The 19,026-nt window shown below is 40.5% G+C and overlaps 1 protein-coding gene across 1 annotated transcript; it reads right to left on the bottom strand.

Moving 5' to 3' along the window:
• Positions 1–281: 281 nt before the first annotated feature.
• LOC143710802 (uncharacterized) lies at positions 282–18,915 on the bottom strand. Its single transcript, XM_077201994.1, has 10 exons — positions 18,791–18,915; positions 18,441–18,625; positions 17,080–17,175; positions 3,670–4,266; positions 1,943–2,037; positions 1,712–1,753; positions 1,111–1,462; positions 861–1,007; positions 460–576; positions 282–379 (listed from the first exon to the last, which is right to left on the bottom strand). Exons 2-10 carry the CDS (start codon positions 18,565–18,567, stop codon positions 282–284), a joined length of 1,671 nt encoding a protein of 556 aa, XP_077058109.1. The 5' UTR covers positions 18,568–18,625; positions 18,791–18,915.
• Between the last annotated feature and the right edge of the window lie 111 nt (positions 18,916–19,026).

Genomic DNA, 19,026 nt, shown 5'->3' with positions numbered 1-19,026 from the left:
CAACTTTTGTTTCATTATCGTTCAGGGAATGTCAATAGCTCTTTTTTATTTTTCATGTTTGTTGTAGGCTTATTTGGAAATGACCATAGTTGTAGTATTTCATCCTTACTGTTTTGCAAAATGTCCCTCAGCGCCACCTGGCGGTCATTTCATGAATGACTTTGAAATGCGACTGGTTTAGTTTTGCTGCGGGGACTTTGCCGCGGGAGCCACCGTGGCGGTAATAGGCATTCTGGTTGACTACCTACTGTATATGTGAGTTTTGATTTGTATTAATGTCCTCAGTTACCTGTCGGGTTGTTCTGCGCAGGCACATCTGTTGGGCTTCTGCTCGATGGTTGAGCACTGCTGCTATCCATTCCCTCAAACTGCATGTAGCCTAAGGAAAAATTAAAAGCAACATCAGAAACATCAGGCCGAAGCGGACATGAATCAGTGTGGTAATAACTCGAGACTCACCGTCTGACTCGAGTGCATCTGTGCCTGGTGTTTTTTTAAACCAGTCATGATCTAAAATGTTCTGTAAGATGATCCCTGACTCTCTGTCACGAAGTTTCCGAAGTAGATCCTGGCATTCTGGAAAAGTTTTCAGAAGAGAGCTGATTAGTCCTGTTTGAATTTGAGATATGTCGTTTGTGTAAGTAAGGTAATGTGACCATCAAATACACTGCATTTGTTGCTGTTACTATGGCATTCTCTGGATGCCCATGAACATTATTCATTGCTAAACTTCACTGTCAGTCCGCTGTGTTTTACACTTTGCTTATTTGTCATCAAGGTAACTTTACTGTCACTTGTGTAAGAGCTTGACATGTTTTCAAGCAATGCTATTTCCATTTCGTTCTTGTTTTTGGTCTCACCTTTGGACACGGGTGTATTTGTCCAACCAAACCAGAGTTTCAGAGATTTTGCTTCGACCATCCCCTTCAGCACTCTGTATAAGCCTTCATTTGTTGCCATTAAAGCCTGAATTCTCCTCTCTGCTACTGATTTCAATTTGCCTGTTTCTGTAAGCAATATGATTTCAATGTTAAAAAAACTTTAAAACGCCCTTATTTCCATATCCTGTGCATAATAAATCAGTGATTTGTGCTCAAAAAGCAAACTCACGTGTTTCGCTGATGGTCAGTGCTCTGTAAAAGCCGGTTAACTTGATCTGCATGGTGTCAGGGTCGATGAGTACTTTTCTCAGGCTTATGTCTTTATAATAAACACCCCGTTCACTGCAGTGCCGTAACGCAGCGATGAGTTCCTGCATGATGTCTTTCGCTACCGCTTCAGTCAGACGACCTCCGTTTTCTTTGATGAAATCACACAAGGTTATGCTGGTACCTGGATGCTCCATAACTAAGATGTTGTGATCTCCCATGTCAAACCAGTCGTATAACCTCACGACATGGTCGCTGTGTTTCATTATCCGCATTATAGCTGCCTCTCGGCACAAAGGTTCGGAATGGCCAATCTAAAAGAAGAGATTGACAAAAGGTTAGTTGACTCCGAACCTCAAACCTCCTCACTAAAGAGTGAGGGACATACAAGAAGAAAACTACCAACTGTACATGTACACTACAACTGATGCTTCAAGGCTTTGATTGTCTATTTCAGTTTTATCTTATGCTGTCTACAGGCAGAATTATCAATTACCGACTAAGAATTTAATAAATAATTATTAATAGTAATTTTCATGAAGAATAAAATCGTGTCAACTTACGTGGAAATCAAACCGGCGCTTCTTAACAAATTTGATGATCACCTAAAAAATAAAGAAAACATGTGCAAGCGTAAGTGAACTGATACATTTTAGTTGTTTAGATGATAATCTACAGTCTTTTTTAAAACATGTTTTGATCAAAACTGTAAACACTGATGTTTATGTCAGGACTCGAAAGACAGAAGGAAACAAGAGGCAGAAAGTTTGGTGTATCCAGAAAGAGCAACATACTTGTTTGTCATCTGATTTTCGAATTCCTTCATGGACGATGCCATGGGATCTTGATGCCAGTTTCTTTCCCAGTTCATAAAAAGAGTCAAAGGATCCTGAAAAACACACGACAGCATGAGACTGAACTGCTTATGACTAAACACACCTGTGCAGATCAGGCGAGGAACCAACCGGTGTGAAGAAGATCACAAATAAAATCACAGCTGGATTCGAAATTGCATATATCACTGAATTGTGAAATTAAATGTTTATTTGATATTCAGAGATTTGTTTAAATGATGTAGATGTGGATTTGCTGAATGTTGACGGCAGATGAGATGACTGTTTGCCTTTTCTGTTACAAATAATACGAAAGCAAACTCTTCACTTTTTCGCATACCATTTACTTTCTCTGTTTACCAGTTCTGTCTAAAAGTATAAGATGTCACTGACAGAGATCGTAAACTAATGAAGACGGAGAATGTGAGTGAGTGTGTGATCAGGCGCTGCTGTTTTCTTCTCAGGCGCTTGTGTTCTCAGCGCCGCCCGTCAAAATAAAAGTCCCGCTTCTAGGGGTGGGTACCGAGTTCGATACTTTTTAGGTACCGACCGAATTGCCTCGATACTATCGAGTAGCGAAAAATGACATGTTGTTCGGTTCCAGATTTCGATACCTAAGGAGTTAACTCGTCAACGTCAGTGCTCAAACAAATACATATAAAATGCACATAACGTTACACGCAAACTCTACACACACAAGACGCGCAGAACTCTCCGCGCACATACTCATATGAGACGCGAGCACAGACACAGAAACTCGCGCACATACTCAATGACTGAAGAGCGGTTCCACGACAAATATGATGAAGACCTTGACAGTGCACGGAGTAAACATAAAAGTTGCTCCGTCTTCGACTGGTAAATGAAGAGATACCTTGTTGATCACTCTGACAGTCTTTATATTGCAATAAATAATAACTTACTGAATCTACACTGCCGTTCAAAAATGTGTTGGTTAGTCAGAATTTTTTTTCAGTAAGGAATAGGATGCATTGAAAGTTATCAAATGTGACATTAAAACACGTGTAATGTTACAAAATATTCAGATTGAATGTTTTACTCATCAAAGAATCATGAAAAAATGTATCATTCATAGTTTCCAAAATATTAAGCAGCGAACTGTTTTCATTTTTCTGAAGGGTCATGTGACACTGAAGTAATGATTTTGAAAATTCAGCTTTGAATTCAATTCATTTCAATAGATTACATTTTGAAATATATTCAAATAAGATTTTAAATTGTAAAACTATTTCACAATATTACAAGTTTTATTGTATTTTTTATTTAAAAAAAATCAGCTTTGGTGAGCATGAGTTTTTTGTAAAACATTTTTTGTTCCTTTGTGCTTTTTTTGTTCCTTTTTGCACTGGCTAAGGAGCATGAGTCAAACTGAAAAAATAAAACCAAAGTTTTTCTGAGGTAATGTGTTATGTAATTTTGTTAAAATGGATTTCATAAAATTGGTATTGAAAAAAGTATCGTTAGGAACCGGTATCGAAACTGAGGTATCGAAATTGCCACCGGATCGAAAGATTTTGAACAATACCCAACCCTACCCGCTTCCAACACATCGGCCAATCAGAAAAACTTATCAGCCGATGTTTTAAAAATGCCAAATATCGGCCGATATATATCGGTTGACCACTACATGTGAGTTTTGATTTGTATTAATGTCCTCAGACAGTTACCTGTTGGGTTAATCTTCACAGGTCCATCTGTCGGGCTGCTGCTGGGGTTTCTCTCAGATAACACAGCAGCGCTGGTCGATGGTTGGGAGTAATCCACCATTGGCTCGATCTCAAGCGCATCTGTGGCTGGAATCGGCTCCTGTCCACGAGTTTGAGGACGCTCCTGTGATAACACATCAGCGCTGGTCGATGGTTGGGCGTAATCCACCATTGGCTCAGTCTCATGCGCATCTGTGGCTGGAGTCGGCTCCTGTCCACGAGTTTGAGGACGCTCCTGCGACAACACAGCAGCGCTGGTCGATGGTTGGGTGTAATCCACCATTGGTTCGATCTCAAGCGCATCTGTGGCTGGAGTCGGCTCCTGTCCACGAGTTTGAGGACGCTCCTGCGATAACACAGCAGCGCTGGTCGATGGCTGAGCACTGCTGCTATCCATTCCCTCAGGTAAATACTCATATGCGTCCATGAACACGTCGCTGCTGCTGCTATCCATTCCCTCAGGTAAATACTCATATGCGTCCATGAACACGTCGCTGCTGCTGCTATCCATTCCCTCAGGTAACGTTGCATGCATGACGTTTACTTTCTGCATGTTGCCTAAGGAAAAGTTCAAACTAACATCAGAAACATCAGGCTGAAACGGACATGAATCAGAGTGGTAATAACTAGAGACTCACAAACAATAAGTGTAAGCTATTTTGAGTGATTTTCAAAACATTTGGTAGCCTAACTAAACATACTTTTTTTAAGTTTAGTGACACAGCATGGTGCAATAATTGGTATAGGCTACTGCTCTTATTATTGCTTGATACAAATTTTACAATTTCAATTTAATGGTTTAATGGCTTGTGGTTTTATTCCGATCTTGATTCAATTTGGATACGTATTAGGTACAGTAGACACATGTTGATTTTTAGAAGTCCCCCAGTAATGGTGTCCTGCCCCAGGTAGCCAGCGGAGTCGCACCGTTCACGGCTGAGTGTCGGCTCACTCGGCGGCTAAGTGTCGGCTCACCCGGCCGAGTGTCGGCTCACTCGGCGGCTGAGTGTCGGCTCACCCGGCCGAGTGCCGGCTCACTCGGCGGCTGAGTGTCAGCTCACCCGGCCGAGTGCCGGCTCACCCGGCAAAGTGTCAGCTCACCCGGCCGAGTGTCGGCTCACCCGGCGGCAGAGTGTCGGCTCACCCGGCGGCAGAGTGTCGGCTCACCCGGCGGCAGAGTGTCGGCTCACCCGGCGGCAGAGTGTCGGCTCACCCGGCGGCAGAGTGTCGGCTCACCCGGCGGCAGAGTGTCGGCTCACCCGGCCGAGTGTCAGCTCACTCACTCGGCCGAGTGTCGGCTCATGCGCATCCCGTGCGATGAATGATGAGTTTGAAGCAACATGGAGTCACGGCGCGCAGCACTTCGCATTGGAAAGTTCAAAGCACGACGGGAAGATATACATATATTTATTTATTCATTAGTTTGAGCCTTTAAACAGTTTTAATTTCAGTTAATGTGCTCTTAACAAAAATTATATCGCTCTCTACTCCAGTGTTGTGATCTAACAGACACCCGGGAGAAAGTAACATGTGAAACTCCAGCAAGTTAAAGTCCTTTTATGCAAACCATAGACCTTTATCTACAGATCTACATAATAATAATAGGAACATTGACTCATCTTGGAGAGTTTCATGACTGTCGTACCGGAGCGCGACGCGCTGTTTGACACTGAATGGAGAATGACTGACAGCCGCAGCGGAGGGAAGCACTTCGGTGAACTTCAGTTTAACGACTTAAATCTGTACCTCACATTAAACTATATGTAATGGCTTCAGAAAACTTGGAATATAGTACACGAAAACATTATGGTGCTTTATAATGTTTTTGTGCCTTTTGTGTTGTATAACAATAACATACGCACAATATCGGATACTAAGTATCGGATCGGCGCACCCATACTTTTAATCACATCTTGTGTTCCTCGAGTCGAGCAACATCTCGAAGGCGCTGTGAACCCTATGTCTAGTAAGTAAAACTTCCAACTAAACTCAAACATACAGCATTGGTGTTGGTGGTGAAATCCAGCATTATGGACGTGACATTTGCAGTCAAAACTATTTTTATGTTGATATGAAAAATTGGGTACTTTTAGCAATACAACAGGTGAATTATGTATATGATGTATATTACGATGTTATGATGACAGGTGGTCCCGGCGGGTCCTCATCTTGAAACGTCTTAAATAATGTTCTCCTAATAAAAGGCCTTAAAGGAGTAGTTCACTTTCAAATGAAGATTAGGCCATGCAGGGTTTTTCCTGGCTCAAAAGGGTATGGGGGGGCATGCCCCCCTTAAGACAATTTTGTACATTTTAGCGATAAATTCATTAATCTAGAGCACTTGCCTTTGAAAGTTCAAAATTAAGAGCTCCAATCCATGTTCAGTGGGCAAATTGAGCAAAGGAAGTCTGTGCATTGACTTGCACCTGAACTTTAAAGGGTAACTAAACCCCTGGTCAGAGCCAAACGATAAAATGATATCAAGAGTTTGATAAATGTTCGATAATGTTTATGCGGCAGAAGCGGAACGAACCTCATTTGAACCGCGCGCCACATGGACCATTTATCTGCTCGGCTCAAAGTCCAGACGGCAGCGCAGCGCGAGCTCACTAGAGCGGACGCGTCTCTGATCGGTCATGGTCACGAGATCCAGTGAGAAGCGCTTGATCAGCGAAGAGCACAAATGTCTTAGTGATTTAAACCAGTTTAAAGGGTAACTAAACCCCTGGTCAGAGCCTGACTCCACCCACTGGCAATATTTGAAAAATGCTGGAAAAGTGGGCAGAGCCCAGCGGAGGGGGGGCGTGCACCTGAGACGCATCTGTCTGTATGGAACTTGCCTACCTCACCAACAACCCCTTACGTCACGAACCACCCCAAACATCCAATAGGAAAATTCAACTGCAGTAGCCACCGTTCAACCTGAAGAGGGCAGCACTCAGACGTTTTTACACCATATATTGTAGAATTAAAACACTTTATACACAAATGTCAAAAAAGTTACTCGAATCAATGAACAGTACTAATAAAGCCCCATTCTTACAGATCACTAAAAAAAGTTGGTTTAGGGTTTAGTTACCCTTTAAAGGCAGATGAAACAGCGCTGACAAACAGGAGAAACACTGTGTGCGACGATACCGTCAGAATCTGAATTGATACTGAATCCATTTACCATGGATTTACTGTAATGTTAGCCTAGTAATATTAACTGCACCATGAAATGTGGGATATACATATTGAATTGTATTATATTATTGTATTTAATGTATTTAAAGGGTAACAAAACACTGAAACAACTTTTTTTAGTTAATGATATGTAAGAATGGAGCTTCCTAAATGCTGTTCTTTGATTCGAGTAAATTTTTTGATATTTGGGTATAAATGTTGTAATTTTCAAATATATGGTGTAAAAACGTCTGAGTGCTGCCCTCTTCAGGTTAAACGGAAAGCTCCTGAAGTAGGGGAACTCTGTGACGTAGGGCGCTCTGTGACGTAGGGTACTCTGTGATGTAGGGGTACTCTGTGACGTAGGGTACTCTGTGACGTAGGGGTACTCTGTGACGTAGGGGTACTCTGTGACGTAGGATGCTCTGTGACGTAGGGTACTCTGTGACGTAGGGTACTCTGTGACGTAGGGTGCTCTGTGACGTAGGGCGCTCTGTGACGTAGGGCGCTCTGTGACGTAGGGTGCTCTGTGACGTAGGGTACTCTGTGACGTAGGGGTACTCTGTGACGTAGGGGTACTCTGTGACGTAGGGGTACTCTGTGACGTAGGGTACTCTGTGACGTAGGGGTACTCTGTGACGTAGGGTGCTCTGTGACGTAGGATGCTCTGTGACGTAGGGTACTCTGTGACGTAGGGCGCTCTGTGACGTAGGGCGTTCTGTGACGTAGGGTGCTCTGTGACGTAGGGTACTCTGTGACGTAGGGGTACTCTGTGACGTAGGGGTACTCTGTGACGTAGGGTACTCTGTGACGTAGGGGTACTCTGTGACGTAGGGTACTCTGTGAAGTAGGGGAACTCTGTGACGTAGGGTACTCTGTGACGTAGGGTACTCTGTGACGTAGGGGTACTCTGTGACGTAGGGTGCTCTGTGACGTAGGGGTACTCTGTGCCGTAGGGTACTCTGTGACGTAGGGGTACTCTGTGACGTAGGGGTACTCTGTGACGTAGGGTACTCTGTGACGTAGGGGTACTCTGTGACGTAGGGTGCTCTGTGACGTAGGGTGCTCTGTGACGTAGGGCACTCTGTGACGTAGGGCGCTCTGTGACGAAACTCTGTCAAGCCCTTGGTGCGCGCTCACCACGCTCTTGGCAGCCCCTGGTATAAAAGCATCTGCTTCCGTCAAAACTACCGTAGCGAGTCAGGAGTTGGAATTACGAGTATATTTACGAGTAAAAATCGATCGTCATGATGTGAGTGAGCATATATTTTTAATCACAATTTATGTTCCTTAGGCTAAAGTTAACCCTCTGGTGTCGACAAACGCGCGTTTTGCTGGATATTTTTTTCACATAGCAGCAAAATATACTTAACGTAATAGTAATAATAATCCTGGAAAGAATTACCTCAAAATGACTGAATATAAGATGCGGGAGTTAAGACCCCAGTTTGAGCCAGCGGCTCGAATGGATATGGCTCTGGCCCAGTGTCCACAGACAATTCAACATCCTCCACTTCAGGTGAAGGTGGGGGAGAAAAGTCCTCGACTTCAAATGACCGCTCTGTTGCAAAAGCTACCTGCGTTACTCCAGTCGCTCTCCATCTTAGAGTCTGACAGCAGCTGTCAATCAATCCGTCTCTGCGGGTCTCAGGTGCACGACCCCCTGCTCAGCCCCGCCCTTGGTTCATCCCCTCTATCTCTGCTGGACTCCGCCCACTTTTCCAGCATTTTTCAAATATTACCAGTGGGTGGAATCAGGCTCTGACCAGGGGTTTAGTTACCCTTTAATGACTAATGGAATATAATTACAGTATTTAGGCTACTGTTTTTCATACAAATACCATAGAAACAATAAAGTTACATTTTGACATGATAGTGAGGTGCTATAGGCTATGCCTGGCTTTATCTGTGGTTATCATGATCTAAATGCATGATACTGGATGACCAATGGTTAATTTTAGTAAAATTCAAACAGTCAGAATATTACATTTTACCAAATAAAAATGTTGTTGTTCAATTTTTTTTAACAGATGTTACTGTTTTTGTTAAAGTCCCTGTAAAGGCAATTTAAAAAAAAATTCTAAACACATTATAAATGTTAGAAATGTATTGCTAAAACACATTACAAAGACTGTGAACTGTGAAGTACTGAATTGTGGAGTTAGACTGTTAAACAGTTTTTCACCATTGATATTTTACGGATTTTTTGGGCGGGGCTAAAAGGGTACTCGATGACGCACTGGAGCCCCTGAGGCTGGCCGCTCCCCTAACAATATAAATAGAGCACATTCGCATCAGCTTGCCGCTCAATCGCGAGTTACTGTCAGTATTATTAGTAACTACAGCTTACAGTTAGCTATGTCTATATCTTCCACCTCGGCCTTCATCCTCCCGTCGCGCCGACAACTGGTGACATCATCGGCAGTGCGTGCCCACCAATGAGTGTAAATTGCCTTGTGCGCTTATGTTATAATTAACCTAATAAGCTGCTAGGAGCATTCATTCCGGCTGTAGCGGGTGACAGTTGAGGGTGGCAACGGCAGCTTTACCACGAGTAGGTGTGGTTTCAGCGCAGCCGGCGGACACGCCCCCAGCGTTTGAGAGCAGAGATTACTGCTCATTTTTTCAAGATTTTGATAGCTTATTTTATGTACTTGCCGGCTTTTTTATCATTCAAATTTGGCTGGGTGTCTAATAACACATTTTCGTGTGATATGACAAACTCAGAACACATGCTTCATTTTGACTTTACAGGGACTTTAATGAACATTAATTTAACATAGTCGTATTAGCTTGAGTTAGGATGAAGATCTACTGTTAACTCACTGTCAAATATGCGTTTTGAGACAAAACATGTAATATTAATATTGCAGCCTGCACTGCAAACTGTGCTGAAGATACGTGCCATCAAAGTCAGGCAACACAAACCTGTTTCAAGACTTGAAACAATATCCCTCATTAGCACATGCAGAAACTAAGAAATATATTTTTCTATTCAGATATTTATTTTAAGGAAAAATGACAAATGTTTGACTGTTCTACCTCAGATTTGTGAAATGTTCCCCTGTTTGGCAAGTGTTTGTCATGATATGTTCTGACAATAAAGAGTAGTTTAAAAGCACAATTATTGCTCTGGTTTCTACAACTTTCACTTAGGAGCAAAAATCTGCCTTTAAACTTGAAATAAATAAAGATTTGACATTTATCGTGATAATTATCGATATTGACTGATATAAAAAAAAAGAATCGTGATAACGGATAACGACATTTCATGAACATAAAGGTCCATGTTTAATAAAAATGTTCATGAAATGATAAAAAAATTAAGAGATTGATGTTTAATTTAGTTTTATACATGTTATCATACTCATTTATTTTGTTATAATGTCAGTAATAATATTTTATAAGTATAAAATGGGTATAAAGTATAAAAAAAGTAAAAAAAAAGGTGGAAGAAATGTAATATATTCTATAAGTTTGCTTTTTCTTATATTCATAGAATCTTAGAAATCGTGACTGGACAATAAGAAATGTGTGACTAATGTATGACTGAGACAAAGGGCCTTTACTCAAGGGTGGTAGGATCAACAATGTGTTAGTTATGGGACATGCTGTTCATGATGGCATAGAGGGAGTCAACTAGTGATGCACGATATATCGGCCGCCGATATAATATCGGCCGATATGGTCAATTTTTTACACATCGGCATTGTTCCAATGTCAAAATGAGGCCGATGTGAACAGGCCGATAATCATTCCTGTGTATTTGATGTGTGTGTAGGCTTAGATGTAAGTGTGGGAGCGGGGATGTTTGTTTTTGCAGGAGCGCATACATTACACACATAATGTGCTGAAGCAAGTGCTGGAGACGGCAAGTTACGGCACCCTGCCTTGTTCTGACCGACCATCAAAGTATTGCCGCGCTGGAGTTACGGGGTTATGATGTAGCAATTAAATCACCTCAGACACACACGTAAGTTACATGTTTCATAGTGATTGATTTTGTTAGATTATTGAATAACGGCATACTCTCGGGGGGGAAATGATGGTGGAAATGGCTTTGAAACGTAAACACCAAGATCAAGGTAAGAATGACACACGACACGGGTGCATAAAAAGGATAATCTTTAAAATCTAGTAATAGCTAGCGGTAGCCTTTAGCTAGCGATGCTACTTCACAAACTACTGTAGACACAAACACGTTTTGAGCCATAATCAACAACTTCCAGTGACAGTCCACTGACTGAAAACTACGCGATTTGGTTGGTTGGAGCCGCAACGACACACCCATTGATACACCATCAGCAGGAATGTAGTAATTTAACGCCTACCTTTTGTTGAACCCTGGTTAAAATCCATGTCAAACAACCGACGAAAAAGCAAATCCATTACAATGCGTAACTACTAGATACAGTTCTTTAGGGACACGTAATCTGTAGCCCTGCCTTCGCTCTGAAGCTCTGTGACTATTATGAACAGTCAGGCTGCGATGTCAAGATTGCAATGCTGGAATAAGTTGTGTGTGCGTGTGTGTGTGGCGCGCGCGTGTGTGTGAGAGAGAGACAGAGAGGCGCGGGCGCGATCGAACAGTGGAAACATAAAAACATACTCCGTCATTTCGTTCATGCAGGACATTCCAACTATTCTTACTTCTTCAACTTCTTGTTTATACGTGAAGTCATTTGTATCATAGTGAGTCTAATAGGGTTAATATTGCTTACATTTTAAGTGTTATCATAACATTGTGCTATAAAAAAGAAGTTAAGGTATTTTGCCTTTGTACAACAGTTCAAACTTTAAAGTACAGAACTGCCCTACTATGTTCACAGAATACAATGACTTGGTCTCAAGTGAGTTAGATGTTTATTGAGAATACTCAGTGTTGGCTTATTCATAGTGTGAATTCAGGACACGCTTGTATCCTTTATTTTAAAAAAAAAAAAAATTCTTCTGAAATTCTGATTACACATTTTGCACACAGGTGAAGGTGCCCAATATCAGTCATTTCTGAAAATAAATTACAAAAAAAAAGAAAAAAAGAAAAGGTGTTTTGGAAAATAGCTCTTAATTTGATTATCAAAAAAATGTGTTTTCTATACAGAGATATCGACATCGGTAAATATCGGTATCGGGCATAACAGCAATAGTAATATGTGACCAGTCACGGAAACTAGGGACACAAGTCGGTTCTGGGGCATTTTGAGTTATTCATAGATTCTGAGAGTGTAATATCCAAGCTTTCCAACGATGTGTAACATGTGGAAATCTGATAATATTTGGAGAAGTTGTGGCCATTTTAAAGTAGGCACTTAAAAAAGCTCAAAGACGAGAAAACGAGCTCTAAAGATTGTGCAGTTCTCACCTGTCTCTGCTGCTGGGAGTGACAATAGGGCTCATTTACATCTCATTTAGATAAGCCATACCCCCTGTAAAGCTCCTCCATGTGCTTTACAGCTTTTTTTACACTTCGAATGAGTGCACTTCTGCCGCACTAGGCGAAAAACAATTGTGCTACCCCTCTATTTGCAACGTACCAGTAAGAACACACAAAGACCAATAATGCCATATAGCCTGCATATAACGCGAAACCAGCAACAACACATAAAGACCAATATGCCATATACATATAACGCAAAACCAGCAACAACACACAAAGACCAATATGCCATATACATATAACGCAAAACCAGCAACAACACACAAAGACCAATATGCCATATACATATAACGCAAAACCAGCAACAACAAACAAAGACCAATATGCCATATACATATAACGCAAAACCAGCAACAACACACAAAGACCAATATGCCATATAGCCTGCATATAACGCGAAACCAGCAACAACACATAAAGACCAATATGCCATATAGCCTGCATATAACGCGAAACCAGCAACAACACATAAAGACCAATATGCCATATAGCCTGCATATAACGCGAAACCAGCAACAACACACAAAGACCAATATGCCATATAGCCTGCATATAACGCGAAACCAGCAACAACACACAAAGACCAATATGCCATATACATATAACGCAAAACCAGCAACAACACACAAAGACCAATATGCCATATACATATAACGCAAAACCAACAACAACACACAAAGACCAATATGCCATATACATATAACGCGAAACCAGCAACAACACATAAAGACCAATATGCCATATAGCCTGCATATAACGCAAAACCAGCAACACACAAAGACCAATATGCCATATAAATATAACGCAAAACCAGCAACAACAAACAAAGACCAATATGCCATATACATATAACGCAAAACCAGCAACAACACATAAAGACCAATATGCCATATAGCCTGCATATAACGCGAAACCAGCAACAACACACAAAGACCAATATGCCATATAGCCTGCATATAACACGAAACCAGCAACAACACACAAAGACCAATATGCCATATACATATAACGCAAAACCAGCAACAACACACAAAGACCAATATGCCATATAGCCTGCATATAACGCGAAACCAGCAACAACACATAAAGACCAATATGCCATATAGCCTGCATATAACGCAAAACCAGCAACACACAAAGACCAATATGCCATATATATATAACGCAAAACCAGCAACAACACACAAAGACCAATATGCCATATACATATAACGCAAAACCAACAACAACAAACAAAGACCAATAAGCCATATACATATAACGCAAAACCAGCAACAACAAACAAAGACCAATATGCCATATACATATAACGCAAAACCAGCAACAACACACAAAGACCAATATGCCATATAGCCTGCATATAACGCAAAACCAGCAACAACACACAAAGACCAATATGCCATATACATATAACGCAAAACCAGCAACAACACACAAAGACCAATATGCCATATACATATAACACAAAACCAGCAACAACACACAAAGACCAATATGCCATATACATATAACGCAAAACCAACAACAACAAACAAAGACCAATAAGCCATATACATATAACGCAAAACCAGCAACAACAAACAAAGACCAATATGCCATATACATATAACGCAAAACCAGCAACAACACACAAAGACCAATATGCCATATAGCCTGCATATAACGCAAAACCAGCAACAACACACAAAGACCAATATGCCATATACATATAACGCAAAACCAGCAACAACACACAAAGACCAATATGCCATATACATATAACGCAAAACCAGCAACAACACACAAAGACCAATATGCCATATACATATAACGCAAAACCAACAACAACAAACAAAGACCAATAAGCCATATACATATAACGCAAAACCAGCAACAACAAACAAAGACCAATATGCCATATACATATAACGCAAAACCAGCAACAACACACAAAGACCAATATGCCATATAGCCTGCATATAACGCAAAACCAGCAACAACACACAAAGACCAATATGCCATATACATATAACGCAAAACCAACAACAACAAACAAAGACCAATATGCCATATACATATAACGCAAAACCAGCAACAACACACAAAGACCAATATGCCATATACATATAACGCAAAACCAACAACAACAAACAAAGACCAATATGCCATATACATATAACGCAAAACCAACAACAACAAACAAAGACCAATATGCCATATACATATAACGCAAAACCAGCAACAACACACAAAGACCAATATGCCATATACATATAACGCAAAACCAACAACAACAAACAAAGACCAATAAGCCATATACATATAACGCAAAACCAACAACAACAAACAAAGACCAATATGCCATATACATATAACGCAAAACCAGCAACAACAAACAAAGACCAATATGCCATATACATATAACGCAAAACCAGCAACAACACACAAAGACCAATATGCCATATAGCCTGCATATAACGCAAAACCAGCAACAACACACAAAGACCAATATGCCATATACATATAACGCAAAACCAGCAACAACAAACAAAGACCAATATGCCATATACATATAACGCAAAACCAGCAACAACACACAAAGACCAATATGCCATATAGCCTGCATATAACGCAAAACCAGCAACAACACACAAAGACCAATATGCCATATAAATATAACGCAAAACCAGCAACAACAAACAAAGACCAATATGCCATATACATATAACGCAAAACCAGCAACAACACACAAAGACCAATATGCCATATACATATAACGCAAAACCAACAACAACACACAAAGACCAATAAGCCATATACATATAACGCAAAACCAGCAACAACACACAAAGACCAATATGCCATATACATATAACGCAAAACCAGCAACAACACACAAAGACCAATAAGCCATATACATATAACGCAAAACCAACAACAACAAACAAAGACCAATAAGCCATATACATATAACGCAAAACCAGCAACAACACACAAAGACCAATATGCCATATACATATAACGCAAAACCAGCAACAACACACAAAGACCAATAAGCCATATACATATAACGCAAAACCAACAACAACAAACAAAGACCAATAAGCCATATACATATAACGCAAAACCAACAACAACAAACAAAGACCAATAAGCCATATACATATAACGCAAAACCAGCAACAACACACAAAGACCAATATGCCATATACATATAACGCAAAACCAGCAACAACAAACAAAGACCAATATGCCATATACATATAACGCAAAACCAACAACAACAAACAAAGACCAATAAGCCATAGGCCTACATATAGCGCAAATAGTGCGCAACGCTCGTGTGCCCAAAATGTCAACAATATTAAAGTTTATGTAGGAGGCAAATGCCTGCTGGCATTTTTCTTTAAGCAGTCATTTCTGCAATTTTCCAAATAATCACATTTCACCTCCTCAAATTACTGTTGCAAATCTCTTTACACCACTTTCTTATGTGCGTATACACACACAAATGAAATGTCCGCAAGCACATTATATCATCAGCAGGTTCAGCATCTTAAATAACGACTAAAGAGCAAATGAAGCTTAACTTACATTTCAGAAACACGCACGGCAGGCCTTCATCGCAGCAGCAAAGGTCTTAACTGCATCCTCTATTTCGATTCTCCGTCACATATGAAACAGCCAGCCACCGCTGTCAGCGAGCCGAGCCGCCGTATTGAAGCACTGAGGGCGAGCGCGCTGCGCCCATACCTCCGGTTCAGTTTCCCGAGCCCACGAAGTGCGGCGAAAACATTTTCGGTGTAACTGCCAGACGGTTCATCTCGTCTGCGACAATCTTTGCGGCATCCATCTTCATTGAATTTTGATATCAGAGAGAGCTGGCCAGAGCACAGCATAATAAGTAGCCATGTGGTTGACTTGGAGGGCGGGGGCAAAAGCGCCGGGTTATTCAGTATGGAAATACACACAGACAATGACACGCCACGCCCCTACTGCATGCTAGAATCTCCGAAAACAAGCCGATTTCAACCTCAAAATGTAAGCTTTTAAATATACCAATACTGCTATCTCAAACATGGAGAGGCTTCTTTGTGATTTCAATTAACAGATTCTCCAAAAAATTGAAAATCACCAATTTTGAAAAAAAACTCTTCTTTCTCATTTTGCTCGAAAGTTGTGCTGCCGACTTGTGTCCCTGGTTTCTGTGACGGGTCACATATCGGTTATCGGTATCGGCCACAAGTTTCACATCGGTGCATCACTAGAGTCAACTATAAAGAAGAAAGGATGCCCTCCTTCTCTGGATGACTGTATGAGCGCTGACCTTTCCTTGCAAGGGAATAAATAATCTTTAAAGACAATTGGCACATGTCTGTCTCTTATTCAGTGATTTAAAAATGTTTGACACTACAAAATCAAACATTCACATTGTACATTGTATGCTAACCATTTAAATAACAATCTAGTCTTGCGTGTGCGAATCAGTTGCGTTTGTGTAGAACTGAATGTACAACAAGTTTGTCCTTTTTGAACCGTATGTAACAGCAAGCATGTAAAACGGCATATTCTTCACTTAAATCAACACGTTTTCCACTATGGAATGTCAAAGCTGCCGATATAATAAATAAATGCATAAATAAATACACATCAAGTATCTATTTTGCTCATGTCTCATTGCAGCCTATAGGTGGTGCCAGAAAGTGGGAAAACGGGTCAAAGAAATCTATCGGTTTTAAACTCGGTATAAATGGAAAGTTTCTCCATCTAAAGTATTTAAGGAGTTTTACCTTGAGATTGAAGCTTCTTACAGAGAAACCGTAATAAGAGTCCTGCGTAGATCAGACCCAGAGGAACCAGAACCAGAGGGATGATCCGAGAAGAGCCTGAAAACACAGGAGAAATAATCAGAGAATATGATCACGTTGAGCTCATTATATTAGTTATATCCCTTTGTTGGTTACAGACTCAAACCAATACTTTCTCCATCTCTTTGTCCTGAAATGAAGAATCCATGAGACTAGTATTTATTTTTTTGTTAAACCTTTCAAGGTCATATAATGTGCAACGATATCCATTCACAGTAATATCGTTGTATCGTTAATATCGCTGGTATGAGAGATTCGGCATGTTGGGATGCAGTGCAGAGCAAAGTGAAGCAAAACTTACCCAGCTTGTTTAATACCAAAGTATATCCCTCACACACCCATAGTGTACACTACGTGAAGTAGTCGTGTATTGTGCGACTTAGTCGGTTAATATCATTTAATATAGGCTAGTTCATCTAATATAATATCACACAAAGAGTGCAGTTTTTCTCCAGATATTAGCATGATAACAAAATGTGATTATGATTTTATACAAGTTTAATAAACAAGAAGTTAATATTAAGTGAAGTACATTTAAGACACCATATTGCCTGTTTTAGCTCTATTTCGCCAACTAAAGCAGCTGAAAACGAAGCCACAGCGCTGTATTAGTCTCTGAGAAACACAGCGAGGCGTTTCCTCACTGAATGAATCAGCTTTTTGAAAAATCAGTTTATATCTCAATGACTCACTCATTAACAGTGACTTTCTGCCTCATATTGGTGGTTTTAATCTTACATTTAAAGTACCTTTCGTGTTTTAAATAATTTCAAACATCAATATTCAACGTTTTATGTTTAAAACATCAAAACATTATTTATGCATAACTGCAGGTTCTTCATTTGTCATTAAACAGTCTGTGTAAATGCATTTAAATGCCACTTCAGATGCAGATTTTGTGTTTCCTCTCCATTGCAAAGATTTTGTTGATACAATTTTATTGGTAAAAGCCCTATTGTGTCTTATTTTTGTAATTTAATTTGATTAAATGTATGAAATTCATACAAAAGGTGATGCATGCTTAAAATTAGGTTTAAAATAAATGTATAAAGGTAAAACTGCCCATAAAAGGTAAAAATCAATTGAAACGTATTGAAAAAATATATATATTTCTGTCACATTCAGTGTCGCGGGTGAGTGTATAAATTTCCCGGGACAGGTTGTTAAAAAGAAGGACAATCCTGGAAAAACCGGGACGGGTGGCAACACTAATGCTGTGCCACACACAAGTCCTGCCATTGATGTCTATGTGTGTGTCAGTTCTGATGTGTATAACTCAGTACCTGTTGTGTGGTCCTCCCAAGCCTCAGTTGTGTTCAGCGGTCTCCCAGCGAACACAGCAGCGCAACTCTGCGGCTGAGCGTCCTCGAACAAGCTCTCCAGATCCAGCGGGAAGTTTACAGACAACATGATGTCGGATTGACACTGTCTCTGCCGGTTGTTTATAGCGGTGAACTGCGTTTGCAAACTTCGTCCGTTAGTGACTGAACTACTGTGAGCTGAGCTGAAGATTCCGTCAAAGTAACTCAATAATATATATTGAATGACACCTTATTCTGTCAGATTCTGAATCTCAACGAGCTGTGTAGACACTATAAGCCTGTTGTTTAAAGCGGTAAACTGCGTTTGTAACACTTCGTCCGTTAGTGAATCTTGAGTCTGATAATCGCTGTTGAACTCAATCTGTGACGTAACATTGAACTCGCGCTGCCTGTGACGTCACGGCTGCTGCTCTGCTAGCGCTCGAGCACGCATAATTAAAGGGATAGTTCACCCAAAAATGTAGAGAAAAAAAATAATGTTATAATTTACTCACCCTCATGTCGTTCCAAACCGGTAAGACTTTCAATCATCTTCGGAACACAAATC

Source organism: Siphateles boraxobius, unplaced genomic scaffold (genome assembly GCF_051911475.1).
Source record: "Siphateles boraxobius isolate OS27281-9 unplaced genomic scaffold, OSU_SipBor_1 48, whole genome shotgun sequence".
Classification (NCBI taxonomy): Eukaryota; Metazoa; Chordata; class Actinopteri; order Cypriniformes; family Leuciscidae; genus Siphateles; species Siphateles boraxobius.
Note: the sequence above shows the minus strand (reverse complement) of the source record. Positions and strands in the feature narration are given on the sequence as shown.

Excerpts from the sequence above, each read along its gene's own strand:
- LOC143710802 (XM_077201994.1), bottom strand. The coding sequence starts at position 18,567 with ATGTTGTCTGTAAACTTCCCGCTGGATCTGGAGAGCTTGTTCGAGGAC. Across the intron at positions 17,176-18,440 it reads TTGGGAGGACCACACAACAG|GCTCTTCTCGGATCATCCCT; the intron begins GTACTGAGTTAT and ends CTGTGTTTTCAG. Across the intron at positions 1,008-1,110 it reads ACTGACCATCAGCGAAACAC|AAACAGGCAAATTGAAATCA; the intron begins GTGAGTTTGCTT and ends TATTGCTTACAG.